The sequence below is a fragment of the Callospermophilus lateralis genome, chromosome 7, assembly GCF_048772815.1.
Source record: "Callospermophilus lateralis isolate mCalLat2 chromosome 7, mCalLat2.hap1, whole genome shotgun sequence".
In the NCBI taxonomy this organism is placed as follows: Eukaryota; Metazoa; Chordata; class Mammalia; order Rodentia; family Sciuridae; genus Callospermophilus; species Callospermophilus lateralis.
In genome coordinates, this window is record NC_135311.1 from 107,210,120 (window position 1) to 107,228,628 (window position 18,509).

General features: G+C 34.1%; 1 protein-coding gene across 2 annotated transcripts in view; it reads left to right on the forward strand.

Annotated features, from left to right (window-relative positions):
• The window catches only part of Spata6 (spermatogenesis associated 6), a 119,624-nt gene that overhangs the window by 16,439 nt on the left and 84,676 nt on the right, over positions 1 to 18,509 (forward strand). For both annotated transcript variants that reach the window (XM_076860446.2, XM_076860447.2), the window contains exons 2-3: positions 2,964 to 3,101; positions 4,424 to 4,472. In XM_076860446.2, coding sequence (XP_076716561.1) covers positions 2,964 to 3,101; positions 4,424 to 4,472 — 187 coding nt within the window. The remainder of the gene's footprint in view (positions 1 to 2,963; positions 3,102 to 4,423; positions 4,473 to 18,509) is intronic.

The window sequence follows — 18,509 nt, forward strand, 5'->3', positions numbered from 1 at the left end:
CAGTCAATCCTTAGCAGAGCATTAGTTCATTGATTAGGTCACACCTGTCATAATCTTGTCATTACATTTCTGAAAATTCTTGCATTATCTTACACATGAGCTTTTGGGGGACACACCTCATATCTAAACCATAACAATAATTGAAACACTTTCACTTAAATTTTTTCTTCTGATAGCTCATGTCTGCTTTTAATTTCTTTAGTGAATTTTTCATGAAAGTTTGGTAATTTTCAACAGTTTGGTTCTTCTAAAATATTTAATTAGTATCTATTGATATTCTCTACCTGATGAGACAGCATTGAGATTCTTTCCTTTTGCTTTTTAGTCAAGATTTCCTTTAATCCTTTCTGCATATTTATGATAGATTTAAAGTCATTGATTAATAAGCCCAAATTCTGGGCCTCCTCAGGATGTTAGTATTGGCTGCTTTTTCTGTTTGTGGGTCAAGCTTTGTATTTCTTTGAATATTGTGATTTTTTTTGAAAACTGGACATTTTAAATAATGTAGTGTAGAATTCTGTAAATCAGGCTGTCTTATCCCTCAGGTTTATTGACTATTGTTGCTGCTGCTTACTTATTTATTTTCCTGAATGAATTGTGTAAATGTATTCTTAGTCATGTGTGACCACTGAAGTCTTTGCTTAGTTGGCTTATGGTCTGTTAATGATGTCACTTATATTTCCTTAAATGCTTTGAACCAATGAATCTCTTATTGGCTTTTGCTAAAGATCTCTGTGTGCATATTGGGGTATGCTTTCTATGCCTTGGCAAGCAGTTTGCAAGTTGGCATTAGTTTTCATTTCAAACTTTATCAGAACTTCAAGGTCAGCCAAAGATGAGAGATTACAGCTTTTTCAGCTCATTTCTGAGTGTAAGTACAGCCATGAACATGTTTATGATCTTTTAAATCTTTAAGAATATGGTTTAAGGCAACTGCCTTGCTTATAATTTTCTATTTGTCCCATCTGATTTTCATTAACCTCCCTTTTCCTACTTTCTTTTGGGATAGTTGTTAAATATTGTTTTTAAAAATGTTGGAATTTGTAGCATTGTACTTGAGAAAAGCATTCATGCCTTTTTGCATATGTTACAAATTGGAAAGAGACTTGGCAGTTCCAGTAAGCACAATTACAGCAGTGTTGTGCAATAGAAATACAACATGGATCTCAAATTCAAGCCAAGGATATATGTTTTTTAAAATTTTTAGTGGCTACATGAAAAAATTGAAAGTAGCAGATAAAATTAATTTTAATAGTATATTTTATCTATATCAGTACATTAAAATATTAGTCTTTCAACATGTAATTAATATAAGATTTATTGATATTTTACATATGTTTTATATTAAGTCTTCAAAACCCAGTATATATTTTATGCCTATCATCTATCTCAAATGTGGCTAGCCAAATCTAAAGGTCTAAGTGGGTAGCCACTTCTTTGTTAAATAGCAGAGATTTGGAGGGACTTTATTTTGATTGTAATGAGGTAGAGTAGGAAATGATACTATAGAATATTTGTTGAGAACTTTTATTTTAGTGATCAATTGTGAGTAAACTAGGGCAAAAGTGGAAAACAGAGTAAGGGAGAAATGGAGGCAAAATAGCTGGCCAAAAAATAATCTTGACTGCTGTGTACAAAGGGACACGAAGTCTTAATCATTCCGTGCAATAGAGTGTGTTGGTATGACAGGTGATATGGGTTTTAAGCTAACAATAACAGTAGTTAGTATTGATGAATGTTGTCAGGTCCTGTTCCAAGTGCTTTGAGTGTATTAATCATTTACTCATTTACTTTCAGTGAGTAGGTCACTTAAACTTTCTTGAATTTCATGTATAAAATGTCTGAAGTGGACTAGATAATCTCTGAACTTCTTACTACTGATGCTCCATTTCTTTTGCTACAAATGATAAAACAAAATTTTTGTCCTCATGGAATTTATAATCAAGTAAAAGAAGTGAGGTATCTCCCTTCATTAAAAAGCACATAGATAATAATCTTACCTTAAGAGAATTTCAAATGCTAATTAGAATTTAAAACATTTTTTTGTGTAAAATAAATTGTGTAGGAGACGGCAGTTGATGTGTGCCTAGTAGGAGTAAATGAGGAGGAGATGGAATGGAGTAGTAAGGAGTTTCTACTCCTTAGGTTAGATTAATATTTGTTATGTAAGTAATAAAGAATGTGGGGGTAAGAAAGTAATGTGTATGTTCAGAGAACAATAAAAATAAACTCTGAATGTACTGTTAGGGGTTGGAAGATTGGATAGTATTGCTCTGTTGGACTCAAATCTTCAGGAACCTTGATATCTATTAAGAAAGAGTATGGTTGATCAACTAGCAATGGAATATAGAAGAGACTGGATAGACTGTGCTATGTATTATTTAGAAACTCAACATTTCTGCCTAATACCTTCTGTAAATTATAACTAGGATAATTAAATGCAATATAATATTTAAAAATTCTTCATTGGGCTAAAACATTCTCTAGCTTTAAAAGTATAATGTTGCTTTTGATGGGGGTATCTGTGGACGGCTATTTAGTTTGATGGAGATCAGTTTGTGCTTTTTGGTCAGCATTTTTTTATGCTTTAGTATAATGTTTCTTTTTTGCTGAATGTTAATTCTTTGTGATTAAATGATACTCAATAACTTTATGTCAGCATTCAACATAAAATGGGAGCCTAAGGCTTAGTGTTTAAAACTATTAGTGTCTGTCTTAAGAGCCAGTACACAGTGCTTCAAATGTGGCAAAAATAACCAAATGGAAAATCATAGATTTCTCAGTGATGGAAAATAGAAAAGCATTTCATTTCATTTGGTCTGTAAACATTAGTTTTTTTTCTCTTTTTACTTGTGAATAGTTTTATTAGGTTACCAGACTACTATTTTTATGTAATACCTGATAATGCATTTTAGTAGAATATCTCACAGAATTTATATATCCATTTATCTAATTTCTTTCAGGTAACTTGTCCAGGAGTGGTGCTGAAAGACAAGGAGGACATCTATCTTAGCATCTGTGTGTTTGGCCAATACAAAAAGACACAATGTGTCCCAGCCACTTTTCCATTGGTCTTCAATGCCAGAATGGTGTTTGAAAAGGTTAGTTCAAATATCAGAACAAGTATTAAAAAAAAGAGTTCCAATTTTTTAATAAAAGCCCACAATAAATTATTATTGCTTACTATGTGCTTTGGTTTAATTCAAAATGAAGGCTATAAATTAAATATTGCTTTTGATTCATTATTACCAATTGCATTTCTTTCTTTGTTTTTTTCTTTCTTTTTTATTAATTTTTTATTTACATATGACCGCAGAATGCATTACAATTCTTATTACACATATAGAACACATATTTTCATATCTCTGGTTGTATACAAAGTATATTCACACCAATTTGTGTCTTAATACATGTACTTTGGATAGTAATGTCCATCACATTCCACCATAATTTCTAACCCCCATGCTTCCTTCCTTTCCCTCCCACCCCTCTACCCTATCTAGAGTTTGTCTATTCCTCCCATGCTCCCCCTCCCTACCCCACTATGAATCAGTCAGCCTTTTTATTATCAGAGAAAACATTTGGCATTTGGTTTTTTACAATTGGCTAACTTCACTTAGCATTATCTTTTCTAACTCCATCCATTTACCTGCATATTTTTATATATATATTTTTTGAGACAGGATCTTGCCAGGTTAACCAGGTAGGCCTTGACCTTGGAATCCTGCTCCCTCAACCTTTTGAATATCTGGGATTATAGGCATGTCCCACCATGACTGGCTCCCAGTTGTCAGTTGTCTATCCTCCTTCCATCTTCCTTACTTCCCTCCCTTCTTCTGTTTCACAAATAATTTTACCTTGTACTTGCTTTTTTCCATAGAATGGATTAGCCACTGGAAACACTTGGTAAACAAGGAAAAATCCTCCCCTTTTGGAGCTTAATAAGTGCAAAAAGAGAATAAATACAGGGCAAGGGGATGAGAGGGGATTATATATTTTAAAGGGTGGTCAAAGAAAACAGTAACATTTAAATTGAGCTTGAATTATGACACCAAATCAGTTATTTGAAGGTCTAGGGGGAAAGCATGCTAAGTAATGAAATAGTAAATTTAAAGGCTTCCTATTGAGAATTAGCTTGCTGAGGTGGAGGAGCACCAAGGAGGTGGATTTGATCATAGTAACATAAGGGGAAGAGCAAACAGATGACAAAGGAGAGAGTAAGAGCCATCTATAAAATTTATTTATAAAGTCTTTCATAATAGATATGGAAAACAGAGAAGAATGGATAGTTATGAATGTCACATGTTTCTTGGAAAATGAATGTTTTGAGAATGGGAGGGAAAAATCAAAGATATTCTCATATGTAACTTCCTGTCACTTCCTCCCCCCCATCCTGCTTCCCCCTACATCCCTCCCACTCTAGGTGTTCCCTGAAGCAGTAGACCCTGGAGATGTGGTTGCGCAGCTTGAGTGTAAGTTTTTAACTTTTAAATTCCTGAGTCTTAGACATTTTAGAAAGTATCATCCTTATGTTTTTTTAATCCTGGGTTACCTAAAAATTTGAAAGAATATAAAAGAATTGCAAAAATCTTGAGCTGAGATTTTTTTCCATACTTTTTAGAATTTCATGATAATAAAAAAGATAATAAAAAAGAAGTTGTTTGGTGTAGTAAATCTAAGAAATATTCCTCTTCCTGTTTTTGTCAATGAAAAACAAAGAAGGAATTATTTAAATTTTCTATTGGACAAGATGGTATGGAGTGTTTGTGATATAAGGATAGAGACTCATATTAGGTGGGTTTTGGCCCTGCAAATAAAACTGTCTTTAACCTTAGTAAATTACAAATTAAGGGAGTAATAACAGGATAAATGTAAGTAAAAATACATATGCCTTTTAATTTTGTATTACATTCACTATTTAAATAAATTATTTGCAAGAGATATTTTTTCAAGGCTGAGGATAACAGTATATCTATCATAGTACTATGAATCAACTATAAAACTATATAACTATTTGTGAGAGTAGCACTGTAAAAGTGTACACTTGGAAAAAAGTTTATTGAAGCTCTGGATATGAAAGGGAATACTATTATTTATCCTTATATTTAGAAAGGACCCTGGAAGCACCAAATTAGTTGAACATATAACTGTGGCTCAAAAGGGCAATAATATTGGGCATCCCCATCATCATCTGTCCTTGTCACACTTTCTTCCCTTCCTGCCCCACTGAACTCTAGCAGTGTAGAAACATGGAATCTGGCACCATGCTAGAATCTGAGTATCTATGGACAAAACAGGCCAAACTGTCTTCATGCAATGTATTGTTTGCGAATCTTCTCCAGAGAACTATTTTTGGCATATGCCAGTGTCTTATTTGTTATTTTATAGCTGTTTGTAGCATTTGGTTTTTGTATTTTCCACTGCTAAGTAACAGTTTGGGGCCAGTGAGTAAAATTTTAATTTTTCCATACTTATTAGCTGGGACATTATATGTCTTGAGAACATGGGAGGTCTTTCCATCTTCTAAGGTATTTTTCAATTTCTTTCTTCAGTGTTCCATAATTTTCATTTTGATATCTTCTACCTCCTTGGTTTGATTAATTCCCAAGGGATTTTTTGAGGTTACTGTGAATATAATAATTTTTCAATTTTTTTTCCTCAGCAGAATACTGTTGGAATACAGGATAGCTATTGATTTGTGAATGCTGATCTTGTATCCTTCTGCTTTGCTGAATTATTTATTAGGTCTAGAAGTCTTCTGATAGAGCTTTTTGGATCTTCTAGATATAGGATCATATCACTTCTCTTTTTCTATTTATATCCCTTTAATTTCCTTCTCTTGCCTAAGTGCTCTGTCTAGAGCTTCAATAACTATATTGAAAGGACTGGTGAGAGTGGACATCCTTGTCTTTTTCCTTATTTTAGAAGAAATGCTTTTAGTTTTTCTTCATTCAGTATGACATTGGCTTTGTGTTTGTTATATATAGCCTTTATGATGTTGAGGTGAATTCCTTCTCTTCCTAGTTTCTCCAGGGTTTTTAACATGATTGGATGTGGATTTATCAAAGGCCATTTCTACAACTATTTTTTTTTTTGAGAGAGAGTGAGAGAGAAAGAGAGAATTTTTAATACTAATTTTTAGTTATTGGCAGACACAACCTCTTTGTTTGTACATGGTGCTGAGGATTGAACCCGGGCCGCATGCATGCCAGGCGAGCGCGCTACCGCTTGAGCCAAATCCCCAGCCCCTACAACTATTGAGATGATCATGTGATTCTTGAATTTAATTCTGTTGATGTCCTATATTACATTTATTGATTTGTGTATGTTTCATTCTTGAGACAAAACCTATTTGACCATGGTATATTCTATTCTTGATGTGGTTGATAATATTTTATTAAGGATTTTTTCATTTATGTTCATCAAGGATATTGGTCTGTAGTTTTCCTTGATGTGTCTTCATCTGGTTTTCCTATCAGGGTACTGACTTCATAGAATGTATTTAGGTATGTTCACTCACTTTTAGTTTCATGGAATAATTTGAGAAACTGGTGTTAGTTCTTACAGGTCTGGTAAAACTCAGCTGAGAATCCATCTGGTTGATGGACTTTTCTTTGTTGGAAGGCTTTTAATTTATGTTTCAATTTCATTACTTAATAGTGGTTTGTTTTTCTATATCTTCCTGGTTCAATTTGGAAGGTCATATGAGTCTAGAGATTAATCAATGTCTTCTATATTTTCCAGTTTATTGGAGTATAAATTTTCAAAGTAATTTCTAGTGGTCTTCTTGAAATGCTGTATAGTGATATCTCCATTTTCATTTCTAATTTTGTTAGTTTGAGCCTCTCTTTATTTTGGTTAGTTTTGCTAAGGGTTTATTAATCTTTTTGAAGAAACAGTTATTTGTTTTATTGATATTTTGTATTTTTTATTCTCAATTTCATTAACTTTGGCTCTGATATTTCCTTTCTTTTACTGATTTGGGGATTAGTTTTTTCTTTCTTTTGTAAGACCTTGAGGTCTAGCATTAGATTTATTTGGAATCTATTCTTTTTATGTAAGTACTCAATGCTATAAATTTTCTAGATCTGACTTCATACTCTCCCAGAGATTTTGATGTTATATCTGTCCTCATTCGTTTCTAAGAATTTCTTGATTTTTCCTATCATTTCTTCTATGATCCATTCCTCATTCTAGAATGAGTTTGGAAGGGTTCCCTTCTTTTGTGTTTAATGGAATAATTTGAGGAAGGGTTGTTTTTATTTCTTCTTTAAAGGTCTTGTAGAACTTGATTGAGAATCCATCTGGTCCTGGGCTTTTCTTTGTTGGCTTGTATTGGTGTCTTCTGTTTCACTGTGTGAAATCGATCTGTTTAAATTGTCTGTGTCCTCCTGTTTCAGTTTAGATAGGCCATATGTAGAAAATTTTCAGTGTCCTCAGATTTTCTATTTTATTAGCCTGAATTTTCAAAATAGTTACTGATTTTTATCTGTATTTCAGTAGGTCTGTTGTAATATTTCTTTCTTCATCCTAAATTTTAGTAATTTGAGTTTTCTCTCTTTCTCTTTGTTGGTGTGGCTTAGAGTTTATCAATTTTATTTATTTTTTCAAAAAACCAACTTTTTGTCGATTCTTTGACTTGTTTCTTTTGTTTCAATTACATTGATTTCAGCTCTGATTTTAATTATTTCCTCTCTTATACTACTTTTGGTGTTGATTAATTCTTTTTCTAGGCCCTGGAGATGTAATGTTAGGTTATTTATTTGGTGATTTTCTATTGTTTTAATGCATGATTTCAATGCATGAACTTTCCTCTTAGAACTGCCTTCATAGTGTTCCAGAAATTTTGATACATCGTGTTGCTGTTCTCATTTACCTCCAAGTATGTTTTAATTTCATTGTTGATTTCTTTTGCTATCTATTGTTCATTCAGTAGTGTATTATTTAGTCTCCAGGTGTTAGAGTAGCTTCTATTTTTTATTTTATTGTTGGTTTCTAATTTCATTTCATTATGATCTGACAGATCTGACAGTAATGCAAGGCATTACTTCTATTTTTTTTTTTTTTTTGTATTTGCTAAGAGTTGCTTTATAGCCTAAGATATGGTCTATTTAGGGAAGGATCTGTGTGTTATTGAGGAGAAAGTGTGCTCAGTCATTGATGGATGAAATACTTTTTATATGTCTGTTAAATCTAAATTATTTATTGGATGATTTATTTCTCTAGTTTCTTGATTTAGTTTTTGTTTGGAGGATATATCTAGTGGTGAGAGTGGGGTGTTAAAGTCATCCAATATTATTGTGTTACAATCTGTTTGATTCTTGAAATTGAGAAGGATTTGTTTGTACATAGATGCTGTATTGCTTGGGTCATAAATATTTATGATTGTTATGTCTTGTTGATTTATAATTCCTTTAGGCAGTATGAAATGTCCTTCTTTGTCCCTTCTGACTAACTTTGCTTGAAGTCCACTTTATTTGATATAAAGATAGAAACCCCTGCTTGTTTATGAGATCCATGTTATCTGAGGACAACAGCCAGTGTCTCTTTGGGGGGTTCTTCCTGCCCAGGGGAATCCCAGCTATCCTAAAACTCACAATCTCAAATAATTAGCAAATAACCAAGATAAATACTCAGAAATATATTTAAAAAAGTGAAGCCCCTGATAGATCTAGTCCACATGGATGCTGGAACTAGACAAAGGAAAAATGGCTTGGTGGTTTATTTAGGGAGTACATCAAAGGCAGGGATAAGGTTTCCAGGGTGTAGTCTTCCTTCCTGATATATTGCAGTCTGCAGGTTGATTGACATCTTGGCAGGTCACACCTATTTCAGGTGCTGTGTGTGATCTTTGGCGGAGCTTGAGGGAGAAGTTCACCTGCATCAGGTGGTCAGTCCCTGTGGGAAGTGCCATGGGGAGTTCCCAATGCCAGAATTAATCCCTTCAGGAGGCTACTATGAGCAACAGTCCACACACAGCCAAAGGACAGATCATGACACATGTGAATAATATGATTTTCACTGCACTTTCACCTTTAGTCTGTGGATGTTTTTGACTATGATGTGAGTCTCTTGGAGACAGCATATTGTTGGGTCTTGTTTTTAATCGAATCTGCCAGTCTACGTTTTTTGATTGATAAGTTTAGGTCACTTACATTCAAAGTTATTATTGAGATATAATTTGTTTTCCTAGTTATTTGGTTTATTTATGATGCTTCATTTGAATTCGTTTCTCCTTTGATTATTCTTTTAGTGCAGTTATTCCCTTTTCTGGTTTTTATTTTTATTTTTTATTCTTATTCATGAAATATTTTGCTGAGAATGTTCTATAGTGAAAGCTTTCTACTTGTGATTTTGTTGTTGTTGTTGTTTCTGTTTATCATGGAAGGTTTTTGAAAGGAAAGTGAGGAACCGGGAGATGGGTGAGTGAGAAATGAAAGTCGGAGACCAGGCAGAGATACACATAAGAGTTGATTTGTCAGAGCTGACAAATAAAGGCACATGTTTCCATATACGGAAAGAGTCAAAAAAAGGCTTGGGATTTGAGACTTTTATGGGGCAGGCTCAGGGATTAGAGCTGGATGGGTCCTAAGGCTGTGGTTAAGGGCGGGGTTGATATGAGTGAGTGGTGAGCCTTTCTCAGAAACACCATTGGGTGGAAAAGTGAAATTTTTCTTAAAATGGCAGCTGTCACTTAAGATGGCCATCCAGATGCTAAGCAAGAACCTTAAAGTTTTTATTTCATTGTCAAATCTGAAGCTTAATTTTGCTGGGTATAACATTCTTGGTTGGCATCCATTGTCTTTCCAAGCTTGGTATATATCATTTCAAGACCTCTTAGCTCTGAGTATCTGAGTTGGGAAATCAGCTAAGATTTGTGTTTGTTTCCTGCCAAACATAATGCAAGCCTTTTTCTCTGGCATCCTTTAAAATTCTATACTTATTCTGTATGTTAGACATTTTCATATTAACGTCCCTTGCTGTGGGTATATTGTAATTTTGTATGTTTGGGGTCCTGTATGCCTACTGTATTTGATTTTTCATTTCATTCTTTAGGTTTGGGGAATTTTCTATTATTATTTCATTGAAAAGATTGTGTTTTCCTTTGGTTTGCATCCCTGTACCTTCATCTATCCCTATAATCTTAAATTTGGTCATTTCATGTTATCCCATATTTCTTGGAAGTTCTGTTTACGGTCTTTTAACATCTTTTCTCTATGGTCAACTTTATTTTTAAGATTATATATTTTGTCTTAATTCCCTCTAACTCTGTCTTCCAAGTGATGTAGTCTATTGGTCATGCCTTCCATTGAATTTTTAATTTGGTTTATTGATTCCTTTATTTCAAGGACTTCTGCTTGATTTCTTTTCAGAATCTATATATCTTCATTGAAGTGATCTTTCACTAATTGTATTTTCTGTCTGAAGTCATTCCTTAAGTCATCCTTTTCCTGGAGGATCAGTTTAACAATTTACATTCTAAACTCCTTCTCTAACATTTCTTCTACTGTGGTATCAGTGGATTCTGCTATTAGAACATCTTGCTTTGTTTGAGGTTATTTTTTCCCTTGTGTTTTCATGTTATTTGTGTGTCTACCCATCTAGCAGTGTGCTTCTGAGTCAGCACACTTTCTACCCTGTAGACTTTCAATGTCCCTGAAGATTTCCAGTATCTTGCTGTGAAGGGGAGTCAAATGATGTCAGCAACCAATGTAAACAATATATAGCCTTAAACCAAATATCTCCTGCTAAGACATCTACAGTTTTGTCACAATAAACAGAAATGATATGTACAATTATTTTCTATAATAAAAACAGTAAGTTTGTTAGAGGGTTTACAGTTTCAAGTCTTGGACAAGGGGAGAACAGAACTAGAGTAGATTGTGGTGATTATGAGTAAGGAGGATAGAAGATAGAAGTAAAAAATTAAAGGAAGAGTGGAAGAGGGAGCTATAGAGGTTGGCTGTCAGCAAGAGAAAAGAGAGAAGGAGAATCAGGGAAATGTATAAATGAGAGAAAATATATGTAAAGTAAGAATTTTAAAAAATTAAAAATAGAAAAAAGTAAAAGAATATAAAACAGAACTGAAATATGCTGATCAGACCTCCTAGTTCTCAATGAACTGATCCATGAAAAAAAGATGTTAAAAGACCTCCTAGTTCTCAATGAACTGATCCATGAAAAAAATTGGTTTCAATAATGGTAGAAATGAGAAGGGGGAAAAAAAGTAAAGAAAAAAGAAAAAAAAATCTCTATGAAAAGTTGGAGAATTCTTTCCACTGGCGATCTAAAGGTTCTTTTAGCTTCCATTTTCCTCCCTAGTGTGGAGTGTGATGTTTGCTCCATCCTCAGGGTAGGGTTGCTAGTGAGAGGATGAATTCTGGAGGCAGAGGCAGGGTTTAGGCTTAGGTAGGCTTCTAGTGTCTTCACTGAATGCCAGTTGGTTTGGAGATTTTAAATCCGAGTACTCCCAGGGCCCAGTAATTGCCAGTGCACACTGGAAGGCTGTAACCTAGGGATCTCCTTTGGGTTCCACTCGTGTGGTGTAGGAGCCAGTTCTTATATCATGATGTTGCCTGCAGAACCCACGATTCCTGGCTTCAGATTCAGTCTCCAAACTCAACTCTCTTGCCCCTGTCCTTTCTAATTACCTGCCAGGTGCTTATCTCCCAGCTGGTCCATCAAGCAGCTGGGTTGAAAGGGGAGGGAAGCTGGGTGTATTTGCACTAGCAGATGTCCCCTGTGCAAACCTCTCTCCATGCTTGTTTTTCTCCTGATCACTTAGACCAGTCTGTCTCATGCGTGGGTTAGACAGGCTTGTTTTTTGGGCCAGACTTGGGTCTACCAGAATCGGGTTCCTCAGCTTTCACTGGGGGCCAGGCTGAAGATGCAAAATGGTTTTTCCCTTTGTCCTTTGTGTGCCACCAGGAGATGCAATTTCCTTCCTGTACAAGGATATTGTGCAGTGGACCAGGCAGAGTCTTTGATCTCTAAACTCTTCATACCCAGACACGCCTCAGTTGTTCCTAAGATGTCAGTGTTTTTATTCCCTATCACTCAGTATACTGTGTTCCCAGGGGGACCCTTCTGGCTTTTGTATCTGGCTGCTGCAGCGGCTGCTGCGGCGTTGCAATGGCTGTGGCGCTTGAAATTCCTTCCCTATTTTATCCAATCTCCTGATTCCCCGGTCCGTTTTGAGTGTCCAGTATTAAATTCCAGTGAAGTCCCCCTTAATCTTTGTCCTTTCACTCACCTTGCAGTCAAGCTGCCTGTCTGCTTTTCTTGGTTTCACAACAGGGAGCATCCAGGGAAACGATCTCTGTCCCCATCTTCTTCTCTCCCTACTACCTTATTGGACACTTGTTTATGGTTTATCTTAAGGTCTCTCTTTGAAATGTTATCCAAGTGTGCTTAAAACAAAAGTAATTTGCTGACCTTGATTGAACTATTCTATATACATCTAAAGTCATGCATCACTTAATGACAGGTATCCATTCTGAGAAAAGTGTTGTTAATCATGTGAACATCATAGAGTGCACTTACACAAACTTTGGTATTATACCTACTACACACTTGGGCTATAAGGATAGTCTGTGGCATATTCTTTTAGGCTACAAACTTAGATAGTATGCTGTTTTTCTGAACACTAGGCAATTGTAATACAATGGTCAATATTGTGTATCTGAACATATCTAAATATAGAAAATCGACAATAACAGAGTACTAGGGAATAGAGATTTTTCAACTCCATTATTGAGAGGACCACAGTCTTATTTGTGGTTTGTTGTTAAACACAACATCATTATGCTATGCAGTGCTATTTCTAACATTTAGGTCAAGTGATTGGTAATAGGTCTTCTGTATTCTGATCTTAATTTGGGGGAAGTGTTTGGTTACTTTATTAATTACTAAGAGAAGGGTATTTAAATATCTAATGATAATTATTTGTTTCTCTTTTCATTTATATGACATTCTGTATCATATAATGTTATGGTTATTAACTTATTGTCCCTTAGTACCAAATTCAGTCTTGTTTCTTCTATAGAAATTGATTTGGGTCCTTTAAATATTTCTTTTCTCTTCAGTTGGCACTAAAACTTTGTACATTAGAGGGCCATTGAGAAATATTGCAGGAGGAAAGGATTTTGCTTCCAGGTACTGGTGTGTTCACTTGACTTTTCCCAGCCTCAGTCTTCTGAAGCCCTTGTATCTTCTAGCCAACCACAGCTTCCCTTAGCTGTCCACTTTTTGGGTGGTTTTCTAGCAAAATAGCTGCCCTGATACCATAGAGGGAGGATTTTTGATAACTTACAGAAGGTGGATCTCCATTAAGTGCCACTGATGTGGCACTAGAGTGACATTTCTTTTAGTGGACCAAGGTGGTCCTTCCTTCCCCAAGATCTAGACGTCAACACAGAGAAGAATTTGGGAAGCTTTTCCTTAGGTGTTTTGTTTGAACTGTAGGGATAATGGATTTTTCTCTGCCTGCTACATCTTTCTATATTATCCCTCAATACTTGTATACCCTGTTATAGGTAATAGCTTTTCTATTAAACTTTGCCTGTGTGACTTGTCTCTGTTAATTGGAGCCAACTCATATATTTATGTTGAATTCATTCTGATCTCATATACATTTATAATTGTTGTATCTCCTGGATCTTAATACATTTATGTTGACAAAATTCACGGTAGCAAAATTACAGTCATTTCAGATTTCAAACATTTCCTATCAATCTCAATAAAAGGCTTCTATACTTTTCATCAGATCTTGAGATCTATTCTAATCAGAGTATGGAGGAATGTATAGTATGCTGATGGTTTGGCCTGCACTTGTTCTACAGTTCCAAGAACTGTATAGATCTCTAATGAAAGGGGAAAGGGAAGGAATGGGTGCTGATGAGGCAGCTCATGGATGAACCTACAGTGAGTCTCCATGCTATTGAACCTTTAAATGTGAATAGTTATAACAGAAATGATAGAAACAACCTACTGAAATAAAATGTAAAATTGAACCCAAAGAAGTAAAGCAGTTTGGCTTTGTGCTAATGGAAGCAAATGGAAGCATTTCAAACAAGGGAAGTTACTGATTCTAACTCTTCCAGAATTTCCACTTAACAATTCTTAGAATTGTGAATTGCTTGTATCATTTCCCATTGTTTAAAATACAAAACTAATGTGTTAGTCTAAAATTCAAAGTTTAGTAATTAAGAATATCTTATCTAAAACTAAATTGAAGATGATTGAAATACTCAAAGGATCTTAGGACCTTCTTACATGATGGACAGTCTCACAAATGGTCAGATCTGTGAGTGACCTCAGATAAAATGATTACAATAGTCCTTGGACACAATATCACTTAAAATGTCCTTTGTTTATTATTATTGGTAATTTTTATTATTTCTATAGGTATATTGTAAAACTTACCAATTCCATTTCACATCCTATCTGCACATCAAGGAAACTCCAGAGAACCAAAATCACTTTAGGCTTTTGAGAAAAATATATTAATGATTCTCATACACACACACACACAAATACATACATATAAAATTAATATATATTAAATGCAAGTGATAATTAAAGCATAATAAGGCAATTTTACATTCATATGCAAGGTATTCTCTTGAAAAATATTTTCCAGGCCTGTAATTTGCTAGAATTATATTACTTATCCCTAAACCATATACTGGGAACTATTTTTACTCAAGGAAGAATGAAAATGTTTTCTACTTCATAGACATCTACCTATCCTTTTTTACTGAAAGTTTACAGTTTTTTTTTAACACACACACACACACACACACACACACACACACACACACACAGTACTATCACATATATTAAAAAGTTCTCCCTTCTTGGCATGTTGCCTCACTTACTTCCAGTCACTGCTCAGAGTTATAATTAGAAAAACTTTCTCTTAAAACATATAAAATAGCATCCCCTTTGGTCAGTCTTTGTCCCATTATTTTTAGTATTGTAACTTTTATACCAGGATACTTATAGTGTTTAAGGGTATTGCCGTAGTGTGGATATTGAATGTCTCCCAAGGTCTGTGTGTTAACGTCTTGGTCCCCAGGGTGGTACTGTTGGGAGGTGATAGTAACTTTAGGCTGTAGGCTGTAGGCATTGTGGGAAGTCTTTAGGTTATTAGGGATGTGTCCTCTAAGGGATTGTGGGACCTCCCTCTCTTCATTACTCACTCCTGCTATGATGTGCTGCCCTCACAATAGGCCTGAAGTATTAGGGTTAAATCTTGAATTGGAACTTCATACCTGTGAGCCAAAATACCCTTTTCTCTGTATAAGTTAAATACTTCAGGTATTTTGTTATAGTGATTGACTACCACAGATAAGCTGTTAAAATTTCTGCTAAAATAGGAGATGTAAATAGTTCAGCAGTAGCTCAGGGCCAAAAAAAAAAAAAAAAAGAATGGACTTATGTTTTTCTTCCTAGAACTGATATATTATTTATTTTTTATTTTGTGTCTAAGAGTGTCAGCTTTATAAGGACAGAGACTTTCTCTCTCTCTTTTTGTAAATAACTTTTTATTTATTTTTATTTGGTGCTGAGAATTAAACCCAGTGCCTTTCACATGCTAAGTGAGCACTCTACCTCTTGGCCACAACTCCAGCCCCCAACATTTTTTCTCTTGTTCACTGTTGTATCCCTAGAGTATTTAGCAGAACCTAGAATATGCTGGGTATTTGATATCTAAGGCGTTAAATAAAAACATAAATGCATCATATAACTGCCTCTAATTACTATTTTTATGACTATTGAAAGTTTCCTATTGAGATGCCTATTTATAACGTTAAAAGCTTTCATTAGAAACGTATTTTGTATTTGAGAATTTATAGTAGAGTAGCTATTTGGGCCTAATTTCCTTCAACATTTTGATAAAGAGAAAATATCATCTTTCTTTGCATAGCAGTAGATTTCTAGGTGCCCCTGTTGAGTTACCTTGCCTATAGGGAAAACCAGCATTTTTGTTTGAGCACCTGCTTCTGAGTTTTTAGGAATTAGTAGTTACCTAGTATCTGATATATTTGAAATGCTTTCAGGTGAGGATTTGAAGGCTGAGAATAAATCCTTCAAAGTCTATGAATGAGAGTATCCCAGACTCAGTCCTCAGGAAAGCTTGAAGGACTCTAGATTTATATTTTAAATCCACAATAACAAACATATTCCATCCAACTTATCTTTACAGTGAAAGCAGGTAAACAGGCATTTAGAGGAAATTATAACAGCAGTTGTTTTTGCTGATAGTGCTAATAGTACTCTGGCAATTTCTCTTAAGGTAGTTTCTGTATCTTTTTGATTTACTATATGTGAGTAGGATTTCTGGGGTATTATATAGTACATTTAATTTGTAACTCACACTAAAAGTATATGTTAATATGAGAATTTTCACAGAGGAAGGAGAAAATTGTCCTCTGTTATAAGATAAAGAACAGCTGTAAAATGAGATTAGTTATACTATATGCTCCAGTAGATATAATTTATAGTAAGTTACTATTTGGTTTATAGCAGCATTAGTTTTCTATAAAGATTTTCTCTTTAATAATTTAAGGTCTTTCCCCTGAAGTAATTTTTTTTACTGCAGTAAAGTATAAACAACATAAAATTTGCTATATTAATCATTTTAAGTGTATAGTTCAGTAGTATTAAATACATTTATAATGTTGTACAAACATCATCATCATGCATTCCCATAATTCTCTTCATCTTGAAAATTATAACTCTATACTCATTAAACAGTAACCCCTTAATTTTCCTTACCCCCTTTTAACCACCATTCTACTTTCATGCTCTATGATTTTAACTATTACTGTCAGTGGAATCATACCTAGTATTTGTCCTTTATTGACTAGTTTATTTCTCATAGCAAAATGTTCTCAAGGTTAATGTTGTAGCATATGTCAGAGTTTCATTCCTTTTGAGGATGAATAATATTATATGTTCACACCACATTTTGCCTGTCAGTGAGTACGTGGGTTGCTTCTACCTTTTATCTATTGTAAATAATGCTGCTGTGAACACATGTGGGTGTGTTAGGCAGCTTTTCATTGTCATGACAAAATACCTTAGAAAACAAGGAGGAAAGACTTATTTTTTTGGCTCTTGGTTTAGAGATTTCAGTCCATGGTCAACTGGCTCCATTGTTTCTGGGCCTGTGGTGAGGCAGTACATCATGGCAGAAGGGCATGATGGATCAAAGCTGTTCACCTCATGGTTGCTGTAAGCAGGGGATGGGGACAAAATAGATACTTCAGTGACCTCCTTTCTTCAACCAGGGCCCCACCTTCTACAGCTTACACAATTTTCCATTAACACCATCATCTAGGACTAAGACTTAACACATGAGCCTTTGGAGCATATTGCAAATCCAGACTATAATGGAATGCAAATATTATTTGAGTTCCTACTTTTAGTTGTTTTATACATATATATTCAGATGTACAATTGCTGAATCATATGGGAATTAATTTTTTTCTAACCACCAATATTGTTTTCTGTAATAGCTATACCAATTTTACATTCCCACTAACTGCATAAGGGTTTCAATTTCTTGCTGTTTTCTGTTTTTTTTTTTTTTTTAATAGTAGCCATCTTAGAGGGTTGAAGCAGTATCTCATTTTAGTTCTTGCACAATGATAATATTTACAAAGCATGACTGCGCGCGCGCGCACACACACACACACACACACAGCTTTTCTCTAATCAAAAGCATGAAAAATCTTTTATTGGAAAACATTTTACATGTATACAAAAGAAAATAATGAAAATATGTACCTACCACTTAGATCAGTAATTATCAATTTATGGCTAATATTTTTTTTATCTAATTATATCTCCTTATTTCAGCTCCCCTTTTCAGATTATTTTGAAGCAAATCTCAAGATATCTCATTCCTTTATTTATAAGGATAGCTAACCTAAAGGAACAGTAGTACTGTATCACACCTAAAATGAACACTTTCTTAATTTTAACAAATATCCACTAATTTTTCATTTTCCTGACTATTTTATAATTTTTCAAGTAGTCTTTTACTTGAATTGTGTATTTATACACACACACACACACATATATATATATATATATATATATATATATATATATATATATATATAAATATCCACCATACCTTGTGATTGGTTGATGTCTTACAAGCATATATAATCCTTTATTAATATTTAACTCTTCTTTAATTACACTTGATAATGTTTGTGATTTTCTGTGTAACAATCTTGAGAAGTATTTTCCAGTACTTTTCTAGATACCTTATACTTTTAAACCAGATTGTAATCTCATTTAAATCAGATTACAATGCTATTTCTAACTGTTGCTGATACAGAATTGTATATATTTTATACAATTGACTTCAGCATAATTGATCTTGTTTCTAGCAAACTTGCTATGTGCATTAATTTTAAAAAATATGACTTACGATTCTTTAAGATATTTTAAACACACATCTCCTTAAGTAATAAGAAATATATTTCTCT